A 19,051-nucleotide genomic window follows, 5' to 3' on the forward strand; every position below is an offset into this window, starting at 1 on the left:
AGAACAGCACACAGTGACCGCCACAGTGAAAACAGAGCATGTGGGTTAGCAGTGCAGCTGGGTGGCGGGTGCAAGGCCCTGGGTTCCCTAGCAGTAAAATATGGTCGGCAATGTGTAGTCCTGTGGGCTAGACAGAGGAGGCCAGCGAGGCCACCACCTCGTAGCCGCACCCCAGCTCCTGCCCTCTTGTTCTGTGCCGCTGGGGCTAGACTGGGCAAAGCCACCCGTCAAGAGTGCCGATTCTGAAAGGAGCCCACTTCCCCTCCGGCTGTCTCCGCCCACTGAGCCAGGCGCCCAGGTGCCCAGGACACTGAGCGCACCGACACTTTCGCAGCACATACAGCACAGTGTATAAATGGAGGCCTTTTGATGCTGCTGCCATTTCTGCAGCACAGAGACTCCCAAAGCATGTCATAACAGCCGCGCACCACCACTGCTAATGCTGACACTCACGAGCAGGCTTCCCCTGCCAGGACAGAAACTAAAACCTCACTGCCGACACTTTCCTGGTCTCCTCACTAACTCTACCATCCTGCAAAGGACCGCGAGATTGCTAACTGTGCAGTGGACACGGACGAACACTGAACGCTGGGGCAGGAGTATTTCAGAAGGAGCTTCTGTACCTTAGGGTTCTCTGGCTGTCACCCCAGAGCCCATGGGGTCAGACCCACCTCTCTTATGGAGACGGAACTCCTTGGACTCACAGCCTAGCATGTGGAGCGTGGCCAGATGGACCTGCATCAAGTAACCTGGCACCCTTGGCAGGTGGGAATGTAGCCCTTTCTACGGGCTTCTGGTTTCTAGCCAATGGACTGTGTTATTTTTTTAAATTAAGAATTTATCAATAGATGTAGAATGAAATATAAACACGTGCAATTTCTGTCCTTAATATTCATATAGCCAACAGCACGAAGAAAGCATAAAACACAACACTATGAAATGGCCTAATGTATTCTTGGGTAAGATTATAGGTTTGGCTTAGTTAACTCTCTCTATTAGCATCAGGCTTCTCTTGGCTTATCTTCCTATAATAAGTAATGGACTGTTATTACTGGGCAGCTCTCCCTGGGTTGAATTTTTTATTTTTTTTATTTTTGTCATTGGTGGGCTTCAGTTTGTCATGAACCAGATCTTTACTGTTAGAAACAAATGATAAATAACTGTAAGAGAAACAGTACAGGCTTCTATAAAAAGCCGCTCTGGCCTGCAGAGGAAGAGATGTGACCTGAGCCAGCTCTCCAAGTGACCCAACAAGCCATCTCTTTGTTTCCCATGTCCAGCAGGCACAGAGCAGCTAACGTGTTTTCATCTGGGGCGAGGGGCGCGGAGACATCTGAGCACAAGGCCTCTCTTGTTCCAGCAGGCAGAGCCTGGCTATGAGACAGGCTGTGATGACGGGCAAGCCGTATGACATGCTTACCACACACAAACCTCTCCAGAGAGGCTGCGCAGCGCCGGCTTCCGGTCTGGGGGCAGCTAAGGGGGAAATGGCTTCCCTGTACTCGTCTGGAGCTGTTCCCTTATAATCTCAGGAAACCGATCACGAGTGTCAACAAGCAGCACTTACCCCTTTCTCGTAAACAGCAGTACCAACCCTATCCGTGGGGCGCACACTGGAGCTAAGTCAGTGGGTGCAGGTGACGGGCAGGAGTGGGGTCTGTCCAGGTGCTACACTCAGGTGGTCTCTAAGGGCAAGCCGGGCCCCAGCGCCGGCCCCTCGGTCTTCATTATGTGGCACAGCACCTCGTGGGGTGCCTTCAGCAGAGTGTGACCTAAAACCTTCTTGCATCCTGGATCCCAGCCCTGTGCTCCTTCCATTATGCTGTAAACGGCTTTTACTGGCTGAACAGATGTAAATGCCACTGTGTGCTGATGGACGAGGCTATGAAAGCCACCGAGGTGTTGTGGGTGACTCTTGAACCTTCGGGGGAGTGAAAGTCCGACCACTTTCACAACTGTGTACCACGTGCCTATGTCAGCCACAGGGCCTCAAGGCCTTGTGGCCCATCTCCACAGAATTCCATGATAATTTCGCTCTCGGGTAAGAGAATTCTGTAATTATACACAGATTTATTAGGTCCCAGGATTAAAATTCTCTGAGTAAGAATAAAAAGTAATTATACCTTAGAATGCATTGTGATATTCAAATGATGCGAAAACAGCCACTTCAGCAAAAAATAAAAGAAGGGAGAAGAGGCAGAAGTTAAAGGCGCCACTGGCAGTGTGAGCCGTCAACCTGTGTATGTTTAACGTGAGGACGCATGGGCCAGCCCTTTCTCTGCCCCGGCTGCCTTCCCCCAGAGCGCTGAGACTGGCCTTACTCCCGTCATTCTGAGATTCTCAGGGCTGCATGTCCACTCCTCACTTCCGTTTACAGGTGGACCTTCCTGTCCTGCACCTTTCATGCTCTGGCTGTGGCTCCCAGCTCCTCTCCTGGGAACGTGGGCTGCATCTGTTAGCTCCACTGTCTGCTGACAGCTGCCCCACCCACATGCTGGTCTCTGTCCCGTCCATGGATGCCCTGAATGCTCTTCAACTCGCCATGTCTGTCAATGGGTTCCTCTTTCCCCTCCGACCCTGAGGCAGGAGCAATCCTAGGTGCTGCTGTGGCTCACCTGAGACTGGCCTCCAGGTAGCTCTCCTCCACATGCTTTCAATGGCCTCCGCCTTTCTTTCCCCCTCCTCATCCCTTCACTCCATCCTCCACGGCTGTCAGAATACGGAACTGAAACGGTCAATGTGACCAGCTCACCTCCGCACCAACCCCCTGGCTCCCTTCCACAGGGCCTCAACATGCCCGAGAGACAAGCACTGTCTGGTTCCTCCTACCTCCATCTGTCCACTCTCTGGTCACTTCGCCTACCTTGTCCTCACCGGGCTCTGACAGACTCTGCCACTTCCTTTGCTTTGGGGCCCTCATCATGCCTCAGTCAATGTCCTGTTTCTCTCCTACCTACCAGGCGCTTCCTCAGTAAGACCAGCCCTAACCACAAGAAGGGACATACAGCATATGGTAGGGTCACAGAAATCCCTGCAAATCTGTCACAGCTGCTGTTACGTACTTCCTAAGTGGACCTCGGAAACATCAGTATCGACACTGCCCACCAGGCAGATGGCCCTACCAGGGCCGGAGGCCATGCCTCCTCAGCCTACCACTGTTTGCCCAGTTGCCTTTCCACACAGAAAGGACATGAGAACTCTGTCATCGTTCTGACACATTCTCGGGGCCCTCTGCCTCCTGCACAAGAGAGTATCACTCCTTAGACAGCACGGCCTCAAACCAGTACTCCCGATGACCTTGGCCACATCCGGTTTCCCTGAGTGAGTCACACAGCAGAGAGGTTATGAGGAAAATTGGGCTTTATAAAGACCGTCCATGGAAACCAGACATCAAAAGACCCACCAACCACATCCATGACTCACAGTGACCACACTGCAATGGCTCTCGGGCTTCTCCTTTGGAGGCCCTCACTCATTTCCTTGCTCATGGACTGTCAACTGGGGCCACAGTCTGGGAGGGACAGATACCCACAAGTATTGGAGGCTGTGAGTCAAAAGGAACACGGCGCTTATGTCTGGGGGAGATGGTACATGTCAGGAGAGGGGGAAAGATGATGGTAGAGAATCACCAACCGAGTGAGGCAAGGGACAGCAGGAAAACCCGGGCGCCGCTGGCAACACAGCACGTCCCTGTGATTCCTCCATCATCAGCTCGCTAAGGACACCTGTGGGCTGGGGGGTTGGTGTAAAAGACCCCACCACCACCACCACAGGACTGGTACCACAGCCTCCTCCTCTAGTACTGGACTTATGGATTCTGAGAGGAGGAGAGCTTAAATAGTTCACTATCTTCTCCCACAGTCCCCACATCCAAGCCCAGTGAGCACAGCTGTACGGGAACTTCAGCCTCATCTGTGGGCACCAACCCATCTGCTCCACAGCTCCAGCCTTTCTCCCTGGACCACACCTGATGGGAGGAGGTCTGAGGCTGTGAATCAGTGACGTAGGAAGGTAGGAGTTGGATAGCCGAGGGCATGAGGCTCTCATGAAAGCTTCAAACTGGACTGAAGAAATCTGCCTTACTTCAATGAATTTCAATTTCCTTAAAGTATAACTTTTGATGTATAAATTATTCAAGTCCTTCTTTCAACTTCAAGCCCTGTCTACAAAGAAAAACTAAAAGGCCAGGGCTGAGCATGGAGGATGGGAGATATGGAGAATCCCAGCAAATGGGCAGTGGGCAGAACTGTGGGTTCCAGGCCGGCCTGGGAGACCCAGACAGACAGGAGCGAAAGGAGGAAGACAAAGGAGAGGGTATCTCAAAGGCCAAATTTCTTCAGACTAGATACAAGACGGTATAAGGAGACAAGTGTAATCACAGTAAGGCAGAGTGGCATAGGCACCACAACCAACCAAAGGGAAGTGACACAAAAATGGAGGATTTAGCCCCAACATGAAAGAATGCTTGAAGACTAAACTAGGAGAAGTTTATCATCAGCCTCATACACTCTCCACTGTTTAATGTGAAACAAAATAGATAATACAGATTTTCTTAAATAAAATATGGACTCAACATAATTAAAGGTCATAAATGAACCTTTGGGCTTTGATCAGTTTTCTTCAGAAGTAAAAAAAAAATAAAAATCATGAATTAAAAAAAAAATCTAACTTTAGTTATTCTGACCAACTTGTTCAAAAAGATTAGTGAAATAACATTTTTCAGGAGGAAAAATATCCTGTTTTTGAAAACAGTTTGTGAAGGTAAAAATTCTAATTCAAGCGATTATGTAACAATATGTTATGTGTTGGTCATTCATATGCAGGCCTGCCGGGGGCTCAAAAGGCGGACACACGTTCACGTTCTCCTCCTTACGGGAATGACCACAGGAATGGTGTCATTTCTTTGGAGTTCTGCCCAGTGTGGCATCAGTGTTTGGAGAACTGTGCATTTTCAGGTCGTCTCCCTGAGGAGACTCTGAGGGTTGGTGATGCGCTCTTGAGCATAAGTTGGAACACTTGGGAGACTACTGACACCAAGCAGGAGCCCGACTCCATCTGTGTGAGAGCGTGCACGTAGATGGAAGGCGGTGGGAGGGATGGGCAAACAGACACCGAGGAAACTAATAACCCGCAGCACAACACAGAAATAAATTTCAGGTTCAAGCACTGTCTCTGTCAGGAGCTTCTGATTCTAATTAAGTTTGGGAGAGAAATCACAGGCAGCCCTGCCTGACTCAGAAGGCAGCGTATTAAGGATGCTCAGGTGACAAATGGCGTACATACTGATGGGGCCCTGCTGCATTTTTCACCTAACGTCTGTTGTCTTGGTCCTCTAGCTGACAGTGTCACCTCAGTGTGCCCCAAGGCCCTGGTGAGCTCCTGAGAAGCAGGGTCGCTTCATTAACTGTCACCTTGGTGACTCGGATGGCCATCCTCAGGACAGGTCAGCATCAAACAGCAAAGCATGACAGATCCCTTTGATAATGTGGCCACAGGATTTCCTTCTTCTGGGAAATCTGTGTATGACCAACACATTGATAAAATTTTAAAGAGCATCCTTACCCGAATTATTTCTTCAACACAGCTGTTGCTTTCTCCAGATCTACTCTCCTGAAAGCAAAGGAAAAAACAAATTAGGCTTGCTCAAATGGACTTGTGGGTCACAAAGAGAGGATGACAACCACATTTCCAAATAAGTGAGAGGATGAAGCAAAGTTGGCCTAAGGGAATGTGTAAGGTAGAGAGGCAGATGAGGGGAACCCCCTCATCTGATGGCCAGCTCTCATTGGTCAGTTCTTTTCGTGTCGCTGTTTCCCCTTTCCCGGCCTGCCGAGCCACATACACCTGCCCACAGACTCAGCCCAGAGCTCTGCCACTAGGCTAACGTAAGTGGGGAAGTTTCTAGAAACACAGAAGATGTTCCGAGGTTCTGAGGTCCGTCCCTGCTGGGCTTCATCGAACGTGGAAACCACCAACTTTACTGCAAAGTAGATCGGGCCTACCTGTGGGAAAGCGACACGGACCAGATGGTATGGTGGTTTCCACAGCTTAAACAAACCCTAGGTCCCAGTGCTCGAATGCCACACGGAGTGTCGGGGTGAAGCTAAACCTACATGCCAAGGACAGGCAGCTGCGAAGCTCTGGGGGTTGCTGAGCATGCTGGCCTCAGACCCCACCACAGCCGCCTGTTCTGCTGCCAGCCTTGCTGCCTTGCACTGCAGGCAGCTCTGGGGTGCGGTGGCCTCGGGGCAGAGCTGATGGGGACTCCGCAGACACTGCCTGGTTACTGCTGGTTACTCTGCCAAGAGCAGAGCAGAGGACGTGGTTTTATGGGAACATAGAAGCAATGAGCATCTACTGTTGGGTGAGCTGCCTGTGGTCCCAGGGAGGTCGCCCTGGGGTCCTGTAATTCACGGGTGCCAACCGCGGCGCAGCGGTCATGCCAGAATGGCACATTTTTGTGCTCTGTTACTCGGATTCACCGCCTTTTCTTCACAACTCTCTTTTCCCACAGGAATGCCATGTGTGTCTTCTGTAGTCTTCGAGCCAATTTCAGGGCACCCTTTGGGTCACAGCTCACCCACAGTTTCCTCACAGTGGCAATGCTTGGCTCTGGCATTCTCAGTAGTATTCCCCTCCTCGCCCTAGCCTCCCCACAACTTCAATTCCACACCCCAAAATATCCCTCCATTTAGAATGCACTCCATGCGCAAAGGCCTGTGTCATTCTGAACTCACTGTATGTACCGTGTAAAATGCTGTAAAATGCGCATGTCAGCTGAGGGGAAGGAAAGTAACGAGTGCATTTCTTTTCTGTGCTTCTCTCATTTCAGCCTGTCTTCTTCAGACGGGGTCTAACCACACAGCCTCGGCTATTTGAAACCTGTCATCTCCCTGCCTCAACCTCCTGAGTTCTGGGATTATATACATTCCCACACCAGGGTACTTCCTGGTATTCTGTGGTTCAGAAAGCTGATCAGAATCGACTCTAGATGTTCAAAGGCTGGCAGAGACTCCCCAGGGATGCTCCCCACCCCTGCCCTGGCTAATAGGTTGGAAGGAAGATAATATTAGATTTGTAGAGGTTGCATTTGTGACTCCAACTTTCTCTGCCATAGGATTAACCTCTTGTTTGCCTCAGTCAACTGTGGCCCCAGAAGGTGACCTAACTTCGGGAAAGGCTACGTGCTACCACACAACACACTGGACTGGACTGCCTGATGCCCAGCAGTGGAAATTTCTTCTTCCATGGATGTTCCCCAACCATAAACACTGTCCTTGAAATATGGCCTCTCATAGCAGGCCTGGCCTAATTTGTTTACGAAAGGGAAGCCTGGAGCAACTGTCCCAAAGGCTACATAGAAAAGTCTCAGCTGGGCTAGGGTTTCATGGTCCTGTGGAATGGCCCTTCTGGTGTTAGTGGGAAGAATTAGTGGTCTCAGCTGGAAAATTTCTCTTCAAAACACAACCATTCCTCTTACTTTCAAGTCCCCAACCATTAGGAGATGATACGCTGACTAAGCAATTGCTAAACTCTCACTATACTTCCTATTTTCCACCTGAGAAACAATTAGAAGGAAAAATGTGACCTCACATTACCCAGGGACAACAGCTTACTAAAAAGGCTTCATGTTACACTAGGTTTAAGCTCTTAAATAAGCTTCCTCTGGGGGCAGAAACAGTGGGAGTCAGAAGAGCAAAGGGCTTATTTCGAGAGTTTATTGCCTACAAATGTCAGAGAAGCGACATCTATGAAATCTCATCAACGTGACTGCCGAAACAAGACCCGAATGAAGGCAATAGTGACAGACATCTGAAAAACAGAAGAAGAAATCTCACAGGGCCTCAGCCCTAAACAGGGAACTACGGACAACTAAGGCGTGCTGAGAGCAGGAGAAACGGTCTTCTCCGGGAAGAGCGCACCTATTCCAGTACCCAATGGTCAGCCCTGAGAACTTAGACACACAAGTTTCACTATATGGATGGAGCAGACTGTAATTATATATTTAGGAGTGTGTGTGTGTGTGTGTGTAACAACAATTAAAGTGTTAGAGGGCATGAATTAGAGAGAGAAAAGGGGAGCAAGGAAGGGGTTAGAGGTAGAAAAGAAATAGGGGGGAATGATAAAACTGTATTTGAATTTAAAAGGAAAGATTCAAAGTTATGCCTCCCTTGAAAATAAAACTTTATTTCCCCTTGGTGTGCTGTATGTATGGGACAGGCTGCTTTTCTAGTGACGTTCCTGTAACCCCATGAGCTCCTACTCCTTCTGTAAGGGCACAGAGAGAACTGTGTAGCAGAAGCACCATGAAACACTTTTGTCCCGACCTTGATGGGTGACAGTGATGGCAGTGCAAATCTCATGGCGGGGACAGACAGAGCACCCCACCAAGAGAAGGCAGCAAAACAAGGCTAGGGCAATGCCATCTGTAACTATCTCAGGATATCTCAGCCTTGAAGCGGAGCCTGAATGAGTGGGGCAGAGTGGCTCCCGGGTCTTCTCTGCAACAATTCTCCTGGGGACTCAAGAAGGGGGTGATATTGGCTTGGATCTCCAGGCCTCCAGCTGCACTGGGCTGGCTCCATGGTGCACAATGCTGAAGGAAGTCTGGTTCAAACAAAAGATCCTTCAAACAAAACCAAGACTTTGACAGGGAAATTGTGGCCCAAAGAAATAAAGGGCTCTAAACAAAATCACTACGGCAGCAGAGGTAGCCTGGGCAGGAGCCACACAGGTTGTTGTTTGTTTGTTTGTTTGTTTGTTTGTTTTTAGCAGCCCCCTGGTGAATCTTCTCTTTCAGGCAAACTCCCTGTGCTCATCCTCGGGGCTGTCTCTAGTGGAGCTGACATTCATGTTCTAAATGGGGAAATGAAAAGATTCTGGAAACATTTAGGTGAGTTTCTTTATCTTTCTAACATTGCACATTGTTCAACACTGTGCCTGGCCTCTCACACACAGAGAAAGGGGAAGGGAAACGGATGAAGAGCGAGCCAGTCAAACCATTATCCTTTCTAACTAAGAAAACAAACAGGAAGGGTCTCTGTCCTCAGAAATGGGGAGCATAGGATTCCACAGGGTAAGTTAGTGAGTGGGGAAGGGGGGAAGCTTTCTGCTTTGGGGGATCTTCCTCGGAGTCTGATCTGTGCTATAGTTGTGTGGTTTGATTATATTTACACTTCATAACTTTCTGTGTTTATGGGTAAAGCTAAAACGTGCATGCAATTTACATCTCCAAATTTGTGTTTATATTTTTCACAATAAAATCACTGCTTCCCTTGGAAAGGTACCCACTCAGAAGGAGGTTGCACAATGTAAATTTTAATTACGGGGTATTTTTTTTTTTTTTTTGAGCGCATGTGGCTGCTGCCTCATGCTGAGTTGCTGAGCTGTTGCTCCGCTATTTACCGTGACTCGGATGAACCTCCCTCATTTTTCTATCATTACATTTTGAAATCTGTCACAACAGTCTCACCTCACTGCAACTCCGACTCAAACTTGAATTAAAAAGCTATAGTCCCTGGCCGACTCCACTTCCACAGCCTTGGTGGTTCCATGCTTTCCCCAAATCCTCCTCGCAGAGCCTGCCAGGGACATGTGAGTGATGAAGTTCTGGGAAAGGAGAGCTCAAGAGGCAGCCAGAAGCATCAAGTCCCCGGCAGCCCCTAATTACCATGCTGAGCACAGCACCCTGGAAATGCGAGGCTTAAGGAGAAAAAGCTCCATCAAATCAGGGTGAAATGGCATTTCATGGCAGAGCAGATGAGCTGCGCACGGGACACATTTTGAAAACAGTTTAACTCTTCATCAGACGCATTTCAGGAAAACTTTCATTCCTGAACAATGCTAAAGTCACAACGTCTTTGTCAGCAAATCCTCAGAAGTCCTCACGCATTTAGAAACTGTTTATCCCACGCATACACCTAAATATTCCCTACAGGACTATTTTTAAACAAGTCTTACTGTTTTTCATCTACAGGAAACCTGAGACAAACAGATGAGGTGTTCTATCAACACTGTGAAAACAGTGCCTGGGGATCTACACCAAGACCGGGAACTCTGTGGGAGGCCCTATCCCCATGATCAAGCCCCTAGCCTTCCCCCTGAGCACAGGAAGACTGTGAGCAACCAAGCAGGTAGACTATGCTCTCCCATTCCGCCTCTTTCCGCCTCTCTTGACATGCCGCCATCGAAGGACTGCACTCTGCTTCCCAGGTCTGAAGCCAGAGGACCCATTTCATCTCTGCTCTTCGGCCTTCCCTGTCCTGCTCATCTACGGACCTCCTGCCCTGCTGTTCCCACCCAGCTCCGTCTACGCAATCCTACTGTGACCACCAGCAGTGAGACATCCAGATATTCAGAGACAGATGAGCAAAGGCAAAATATGAGAGACAGGATATAAAGGGCAATGAGAGGCCCTGGAAATGTCAGTAGCAACTGAGGGAAAGATGACAGAGCTCGGGGGTATGCTGCAGGAGGAGGAGGAGGCAGGACACAGGCAGAACTTCACAGTGTGATAGTCAAGGAAAGGGGGACAGCAGCAGGCCTGTCACAGTCAGAGATCCTCACCCACCTCCCTTTTCCTGCCAGACTCAGGGTAGCAACCAAAACAAACAAACAAACAAACAAACTCTTCTGGAAGGAAATATGAAAAAAATTACATAAGGCTAAAATGAAATTTACAATGAACTTAGAACACAGTATTAATAAAAACACATGAAACTGGAAATATTTGGGGGGAAAAAACCTGATATATGAAATAAGAGCTTGGACTAAGAGCCCTGAAGCAACAAGTTAAAAAAAAAAATCACCATTAAATAGAGATTTGAGCCAGATGACTAAAGTATTTCAAAGGTTTGAGGAAAATATAATCCTCATTTATTTTATCCTTTATAATATAAATTTGCAGAAAACAATTCAACTTTTATTAAATTAACAAAAAAGGGAATTCTCAATCAATACACCACATGAAAATAAATATAAAACCTTTATCACATTCTTAATACATATCGCTGAGGAAAATATCAGAATTAATGGAATGCTCTAGGAATGTAGCAGTGGCTATCATTCAATTTCAGAGGCCCCTGAAAGTACTATACCACAGGGGAAATAAGTAAAACGGAGGTCAGCTCATCTTGCTGAATTTTTTTTTAATCATATACTTGATAAAACCTACATGACTTTTCAATTAGCACAATGCAAATCAGCATGGAAGCTCCTCAAAAAGCTTAACCTGATCTACAAGTTCCCACTACACAAGTCCTGGACACATGCCCGAAGAACAGCAACATACTTACTACAGTGACACTTGCTCATCCATGCCCACGACCACCCTATTCATAACAGCCAGAACTTAGGAACAAGAGATGTCCATCAGTTGATGAACATTTACACACTGGATTATCACTCAGTTGTTTAGAAAAATAAAATCATGAAGTTTCCAGCTAAGTAGATTGGGCTAGAAACAATTACCCTGAGTGAGGTAACACAGACCCTCCCCCTCCAAAAAAAAAATCCCAAATATTGCATGTTTTCTCTTTAATGTTGACATTTAGATATGTGTGTCTCAGTTAGGACAACCATGGAGTTTAGGTAGGGAAGAGAAGGAGGAGGAGAAAAGGGAGGAGGAGGAGGAAGAAGAGGAGGAAGGAGAAGAAGAGGAAAAGGAGGAAGAGGAGGAGGGGAACTTTCCCAGAAAGAGTAAATAGAAGATAGGATTTTAAAACAGATAAAGGGAAAATAGATGAAGACCATTAAGTGCAGAGAGGGGTGAAAGGGCAGCATAAAGAAGGGACTATGGGACGAGGCAAACTGACTTCAAAGGCATTTGAAAACCATATAAAACCTAGTACTCTAGAAGCTTGCTAGGACACATACGTGTATGACAGGAATTTAAGCACCAACTAGACATCTTATGACACCAAACAGAATCCCCAGAGCCAGGGTGGGTGCCTCCTGCTGAGCCACTGGCCAAAGGGCTCCCACAGACTCTTTCCCAGAACTCAAAGCCACTGTCCAGGCTACTGGTTACCCTTCACAGCCTGACAGTGAGAACCCACCGCTCAAGGTACCACTGACTCTGTCATCCAACAGGAAGCAATCAGGCTGGTGACCACCTAGACATTTCACCTCTCCTGGTTAGCACTGGTGGTGCTTCAAGCAAGGTTCTGTGATGTAACCATCAACATCAGGCAGCTACAAACTGATACTTACAGCAGTGACCGGACCGCAAGATCCGATACTGCCACACACCTTATAAGGGTGGCCAGCTACCTTTTGATTGGATTCAGAGCACGCTCCATGAGATGGAGCCCAACCTGACACTGTTAATGAGGTCAAGAACCTCAAACTATAGGCTACAGGCTCCAGGAAAACAGATCACCTACTGCTACTATTCTGCTAAATGAACACGGCAATAAAAGGACTCTAGCAACATATCAACATACCCACAGGTCAGTGTGTAAACCCTCGTCAAAGAAGCCACCTCACAGGAGACAGTAGGGAACACAGCGATGCACAACTGGATAATGTTCAGACACTGCACGACTCTGAAGCACTCAGACCTAAGGGAGATGTCTTTACCAGAACCATTCCCTCGAGGCTCAGGGGCCGATGTGGAAGGGGATGAGGAAAGATTGTGAGAGCCAGAAGTGGTGGATGACTTCAAGGAAACAGTGTCTTCCAGAAGACACAGCAAGGCTGATGCACACGGAACTCAGAGATTGGAACAGCACACACAAGGCCTACACACATCCGAGTGACACCAAGCCCCAGCAAGGAGGAGGGCAAGGGGACGCTGAGTCCCACCCACAACCAAGACGCCATTTGCAACTGCTGCTGCTGGGAATGTTTTCTCCGATAGAGTGACCCTGGGTGTATCAGCCTCACTCCGAGACAACAGGAAACAAACTCAGCGGAACTGGGTGTGAGTGCGCGCGTTCTGTTGTTTTTGTCTTACTGAGCTCTGTTTGTGTTTCAAAATTTGTTTGGAGAGAGGAGAGAGAAAGAAAGTGAGCCCTGAACATGAAGCCGGGTAAGTAGAAAGATGTGGGAGGCTTTGGGGGAGGGAAAAATATGACCAGATATATTATCTGTTATATACATATAAGAAAAAGGCTCAATGACTTGGGAACCATCTCCAAAATATCTTGTTAGGTAGGCATTTGCAAACACTACAAATTTTTAAAAATCTGAACTTTGAAGAGCTTCTGGCCTGCTACATTTTGAGTAAGGGACATTCAACCTGTACCATCCTTCAATGGAAAGAATAAAACAAAACTATGTGCTGGGGGCCGCTGGCTTCTTTAGCAGTTTACAGTAGACATGTGACCTCACGTCTGTGCTCATGACCAGGCCCCAGCAGAGAGCGTGGTACAGCTTACTACACGGTATGTGCTGAGTGACAGAATAAGCCAACAGGAAGAAAACTAGATTTAAAAAGGAAAATCTACGGTTCTGGGAGCTGACTCAGTCAGTGAAGACCTCAGTTTGGATCCCCAACATACATGCAAAGAGTCAGGCACAGGGGTGTGACGGGTGGCCCTGTGCAGGGAGTGTGTGTGTGTGTGTGTGTGTGTGTGTGTGTGAGATTCCAGAACTCACACTAGTCACAGTGTAGCCCATCAGTGAGCTCTCCGCTCAGCTAGTGACCCTGTCCGTCTTCAGTAAAGTGGAAAGTGACAGAAAAGATACCAGATGTCAAACTGTGTTCTCTACATGTGTGTGCATACACCTGCATGCACATACAAACATGCGCTCGCACAAACACTCTATGTGCTCAGATAAAATGACAATAAATACATACAATGAAAAGTTAACAACCAGAGCAGTCACCTGCATCAGAAGAGAGGTCTTTGCTTCCCCTAAAACACTAACAAATAATGGTTGCCTTAAAACCCAAATTTTAGACCATCAACATTTATTAACTTCGTTAAAATTAAACTTCATGCCTATTGTTTCAACTACTCGCTGGCTGCTCGACTCCCCAGTTCCCACACTGGCACCCGTAAATCAAGCCTCTCATGAGCAGGCGATATTAGTGAAGGGCTGGCGGCTGAGCAGCCCCTCATGAAAAGCTCAATTTGAAATACCCTGAGTGTGCAAACAATGTCACAAGTGGGGCCTCCCACATCTCACCTCAACTGGTGCAGCATGGTCGGAATCAGGGTTCGTAAACACACCACAAAGTTCCGCACAGTCTATGTGTGTAAAGCACATAGCAGACACAAGTCAACCTCATTTAGGCTTCAGGCTCATCCCACGCCACCTCGTTAGATGTACAAAAAGCTTCCAAATATTTAAAAAAAAAAAAAAACAAATTATGAAGTGCTTGGTCCTGGGAATTTTTTGAGAGGAAAATCAGCCATTACAGATTTAATAACCCTATCGGATTCTCAGCAACAGGGCCTGGTCACTCAGTCACATTATGATGATGGACACCAGTGAGCTCAGCCAGAGCTCTGGGTTAGAAGCGCACGAGGCTGTCAGCGAGTTTAGCGGTCTATCGGTGTGCGGGCCTTGCCAGAAGCCTATTGATGCCGTGAAGAAATTAGAACCAGACACAGTGACTTTACATCTTAATCACTAATTTATATCGAGTGCTCTTCTGTGGGGTCATGTCTCAATGAAGTGCCCAGCGCCGGGAGTCAGGGTCATCTTCCACACTGCCCTGTCAACACAGGGTAAAGAAACCACAGGGCAGTCATAAACGAACGCTGGTAATTGACATTGACAAGAACATGGCAAGACCTCGCCAGTCCTTCATCTCAGATCACTCCTCCCAGAAAGAGGTAGACCACCAGGCTGAAGACGGTAACAAGAGCGGTTAAACACTCACTCACGAGGCAAGCCTTCAGGGAGACAACTGAAATGCACCATTTCCTTTTTAGTGTCTTCCTGAATTTCAGCCTGCCCCCAATTATCTCTCTGACTCCTATTCTAATAAAGAGCAAATAATATGCTCTTTGTGAGCAGCAGAAGGTTTGCTGATAGGATATCCCTAAAACACATCCTCTTAAAGGATAAAGAGAAACACACAGGAAAAGCACATTTCCTTATCACGTATAATCACAACTGTGCTCTCCTTCTAATCATGAAATTCTGAACACAGACGCTTGTAAGATGGAAAGAGTAATACAATGTGGTTGATGAAATTAACCAATTAAAGAAATTTAGGACTACTCTAATTTGTGTCCCCAGGTTAGGCATATAATCAATTCTCTTTCAACCAAGAATGGAAATGGCACTGCGGTGCTGTGCATTTGACAATACAGGCTGAAGTCCCTCATCCAAAACCTTTTAAACCATGTCCCCGACCTCAGGTTTAAATACTGTCCTACTCTGCTTTTTATTCTTTATATTCATAAGCCACTACAAACTAAAGCAGCTTGGAAAGGAAAAGGCTTGCTTGCCTCGGAGGCAGGAACCTGAGGCGGGAACCTGGAGGCAGGAACTGAAGCAGAGGCCTCTTATGAATGCTGTTTGCTGTTTACTCTCTAGACACTGTAGCGTGCCCAGTCTGCTTAATTAGAGGACCTGGGGCCACCTGCCTAGGGATGGCACCACCACCCACAGTGGGCAAGACTCTCCACAGCAATCAGGATTCAAGAAAACGCTCCACAGACTCGCTGAGAGGCCAAGCTGATGGCGGCAGTTCCTCCATCGGCATGCTGTCTTTCCAGACAACCCTGACTGTGCCAAGCTCACAAAACACAAACCAGCACAAAAACAGTTCCGTAATGTGTCTGATCTCGGCAGTGGAACCCAAGACTAAACAGAAAAGTCTTTTGTGCTTTGCTTTTCTTTTATTATTTTTGCATGCGTGTGCACATGTGGGCGTACATCTGTGTCTGAGCCGGGGAATGCGTGTGGAAGCCAGGGGACACCGGGCCTCATCCTCAGGAGTGTTAGCCACCCCATCAGAGACAGAAACTCACCGGCCAGGAGCTATCCAGTGCTGGGCTGGTACATAAGTACATGCAAAAACAAAACAAAACCCTCAAGAAATCCAGCTGGTGTGAGCAGAACAGAAAGCCTGTCTGAGAGAGGAGAGCAAGAATTACTGCATCATGACCGAGAGGTTCACACCTAGTTTTGTTAGTAGGTGAGAACTTGGCAGAAATCAAGTTTGGTATTTTTCACTCCTATATCTAAATGCTGGTATTTAAAGATACTACCCCCCACCCTTTGGCAGCCTTTTCTGGTAGTTTCATTAGTCACGCCATTGACATAGTTTTACATTCATTTGGGGAAATATTTACAGGCTATTAGTTAGAGATTCTTGGGGAGACAAAAGCTTTTTCTCTGACTTCTAGGCAATTCTTGGAGAACTAGTGTGTGAATCCTAAGACAAGCTAAGTTTGCTTGTTCCTGGACCGGCTGTGAGTGAGGCCGGGCACTAGCCATGCATTTCCCTCTATCAGGGCAGGCCTCGGGAAGCCCCAGGAAGTGACTGCTTTTCACTAGGTTTCCATGAAGAACATCATGGGGCCAAGTCACCGGGGAGTCACTTTCCTCTCTAGGAAGTCCTTCCCGCCAAGCCTCTGGGTGAGGCCTCGTGAGAAGGCAGACTCTGTACCCCATCCTCTCAGGTCCTCACCGCCAAACAGCTTGCATTAGATGTTACCTTGATCAAACCAATAGTTGGTAAAGACACAGACATCACACATGTAACACCCTGACACCGTGACAATTTCTGTGTGCAATGTGGACATCCCTCCTTAACAGCTCCCGACACCACATGATCAGCTCCTTATAACATCTGTAAAGAAAGGCATTGGCTTTGCTCATCTTCCCCCTAGTCTCTGGCTCCTTTCTTCCTCTCTCTCTCTCTCTATGCACTCTCTGCAGCAAGATGCCCCTCCACCGCCAATGGTGAAAATGGCAACTGCATTTACCAAAAACAAGCAGGCCTGAAATCTAATCGCCGTAACCCCAAGACTATGTCGAGACAATTTAACAAGAAATAATTGGCTTGTGATAAAACTATCGAGAGCAGTCAAATTAAGTCAGGAAGTGTAAATGAAAATTGCCAAGGTCCTTCTCTCTCTAACAGTATGGCTTAAATGCTTAGAGAAAAGAAAGTAATTCTGTTATCGATCAACTTTCTCTCAACACAATAAACACCAAATAAGATGAAACGTTTGATTTTTGGACTTGATTTTTAGCAATGGGAAAATAAACGAATTTAAGAAAGAGTTTTGCTTAAGGCTGAATACAGACACCGGGAAGCTCAGTAAAACCATGAATGGCAAGGACTGTCTAGAATAACACACAGCCACAGGGGGCACTGGAGAAGCCTGCAGACAGCCTAAGGGAGTGAGAAGAGGCCAGCCACCGCTGAGGCAGAGTTAGAGCCACAGACTCTTGCAAACTAAGTCTTCTTACGTGATCCCTGGACTGTTTCTCACTGTGCTATATACATCAACATTCTCATTCTGTTCTTTATTATTTTAAATTTAGTGTGTGTGTGTGTGCACATGTGTGCACATGCCTGCAAGCACATGTGTGTGCAGATATCTGAGAAGGCCAGAAAGGGGTGTCAGATCCCTGGAAGTTGTGATAACAGGTGGTCTTGAGACACAAAATGTGGGTGTTGTGAACTAAACTCCAGTCATTTAAAAGAGCAGCAAGCACTCTTACTTACCGAGACATCTTTCCAGCCTCCGAATGCAGAGTTTGCATTTGCTCACTTGTTTTGTGACTGTATCTAAGTACATGGGTGTGGGTATGGCACGGCACATGTTTTGTGGTAGCATTTTCTTTCATTAGCGTGTTGGTCCCTGGGATCAGGCTGAAATCACCAGGCTTGGCAGAAAGGGTTCTTACTGACTGCGCTCACCGGGCTCATCCTTATCACTCTGAAATGGGAATAATAATAGTACCAAGCACACACGAGGACTAAAAGAGGCAATGCATACAAAACACGGGCAGGTGCCTTCCACACAACAGCTCATCAATGACTAGGGATAATTCCAGATCTTAGAATGCCACAGACATCACTTTAAGCACCTAGGAAAGCCACAGTTACTAGCAGGCCCAACTGATTTCATCAACACCGGGCGACGTTGATGCTACGGTTTCCTCTGCTTCTAAACTGCCATGAGCCTTCCGGGTTTCTGTAAAGCATCTGTCAAGGTCTTAGAGCTCTCCCAGAGGGCAGATGGAGATATGTAAGTGAGGTATTCCTATACTTAGACGGACTGGTAGATAATTAATAACCCCCCTTAACATTTCTTATCTGGCGTGATTTAGATGTTTGACTCTTACGTGAATTACAGAGATAAAAATCCCTGCCACTGTAGAGCTTATATTTTTAATAATGCAACCCAGGAAAGCAATAAAGAAAAAAATTATAATGTTGCAGCATACGGGGAACCAAGTGAGTGTCAAGGACGAGTGAGGAGAATACAGCTTCCAACGAGGTTTGCGTTTCTGGGTTGGTCACCCTGACGCAAGCCAGAGTCATCTGAGAGGAGGGAACCTGAGTAAACGCCCCCCCCCCCCCCCGTGACCCAGCTGTGGGCCTGCCCATGCGGCATTTCCTTGACCGGTGATTTACGTGAATGACCCGGCCCACGGTGGGCGGCACTAACCCTAGGCAGGAGGGCATGAGGTGTGAGAAAGCAAACTAAGCACGCCATGAGGAGTAAGCCAGTGGTCAGCATCCCTTCACTGCCCCTGCTTCAGCTGCTGCCTCTGGGTTCCTGCCCTAGGTTCCCTTCATAAGAGATCGGATGGGGGGGTGTGAGGTGTGAGCCCTTTCCTCCCCAAGCTGTTTTTATCACATCAACAGAAACCCCGAGATAAGGCTGAAGATGCAGTGTACAGGATCTGCCTCATTCCCCATGTCCCTTCCTGCTCCCCACTCCTCCTTTCTCTCCACTGTGAAAGCCTCCGTCCTGTGATCCCCATGTGCTTTGCTCCTGTTCGTTACTCTGACGAGAATGCCAGGAGTGTAGAAAGAAGTCAAGACTAAGTGGGGCCTGAGCATCCAAGAGATAGAGCAAGGGAGTGGAGACGCCGTCACAGGACAGAACAATGCCACGTGGAATGC

At 47.6% G+C, this 19,051-nt stretch overlaps 1 protein-coding gene across 6 annotated transcripts in view; it reads right to left on the reverse strand.

Annotated features, from left to right (window-relative positions):
• Aff3 (ALF transcription elongation factor 3) overlaps window positions 1-19,051 on the reverse strand; it is a 444,599-nt gene that overhangs the window by 212,473 nt on the left and 213,075 nt on the right. For all 6 annotated transcript variants that reach the window (XM_060369902.1, XM_060369901.1, XM_060369900.1 and 3 more), the window contains one exon: window positions 5,563-5,610. In XM_060369902.1, the coding sequence (XP_060225885.1) occupies window positions 5,563-5,610 (48 nt within the window). The remainder of the gene's footprint in view (window positions 1-5,562; window positions 5,611-19,051) is intronic.

The sequence above is a fragment of the Meriones unguiculatus genome, chromosome 16, assembly GCF_030254825.1.
Source record: "Meriones unguiculatus strain TT.TT164.6M chromosome 16, Bangor_MerUng_6.1, whole genome shotgun sequence".
NCBI classification, from domain to species: domain Eukaryota; kingdom Metazoa; phylum Chordata; class Mammalia; order Rodentia; family Muridae; genus Meriones; species Meriones unguiculatus.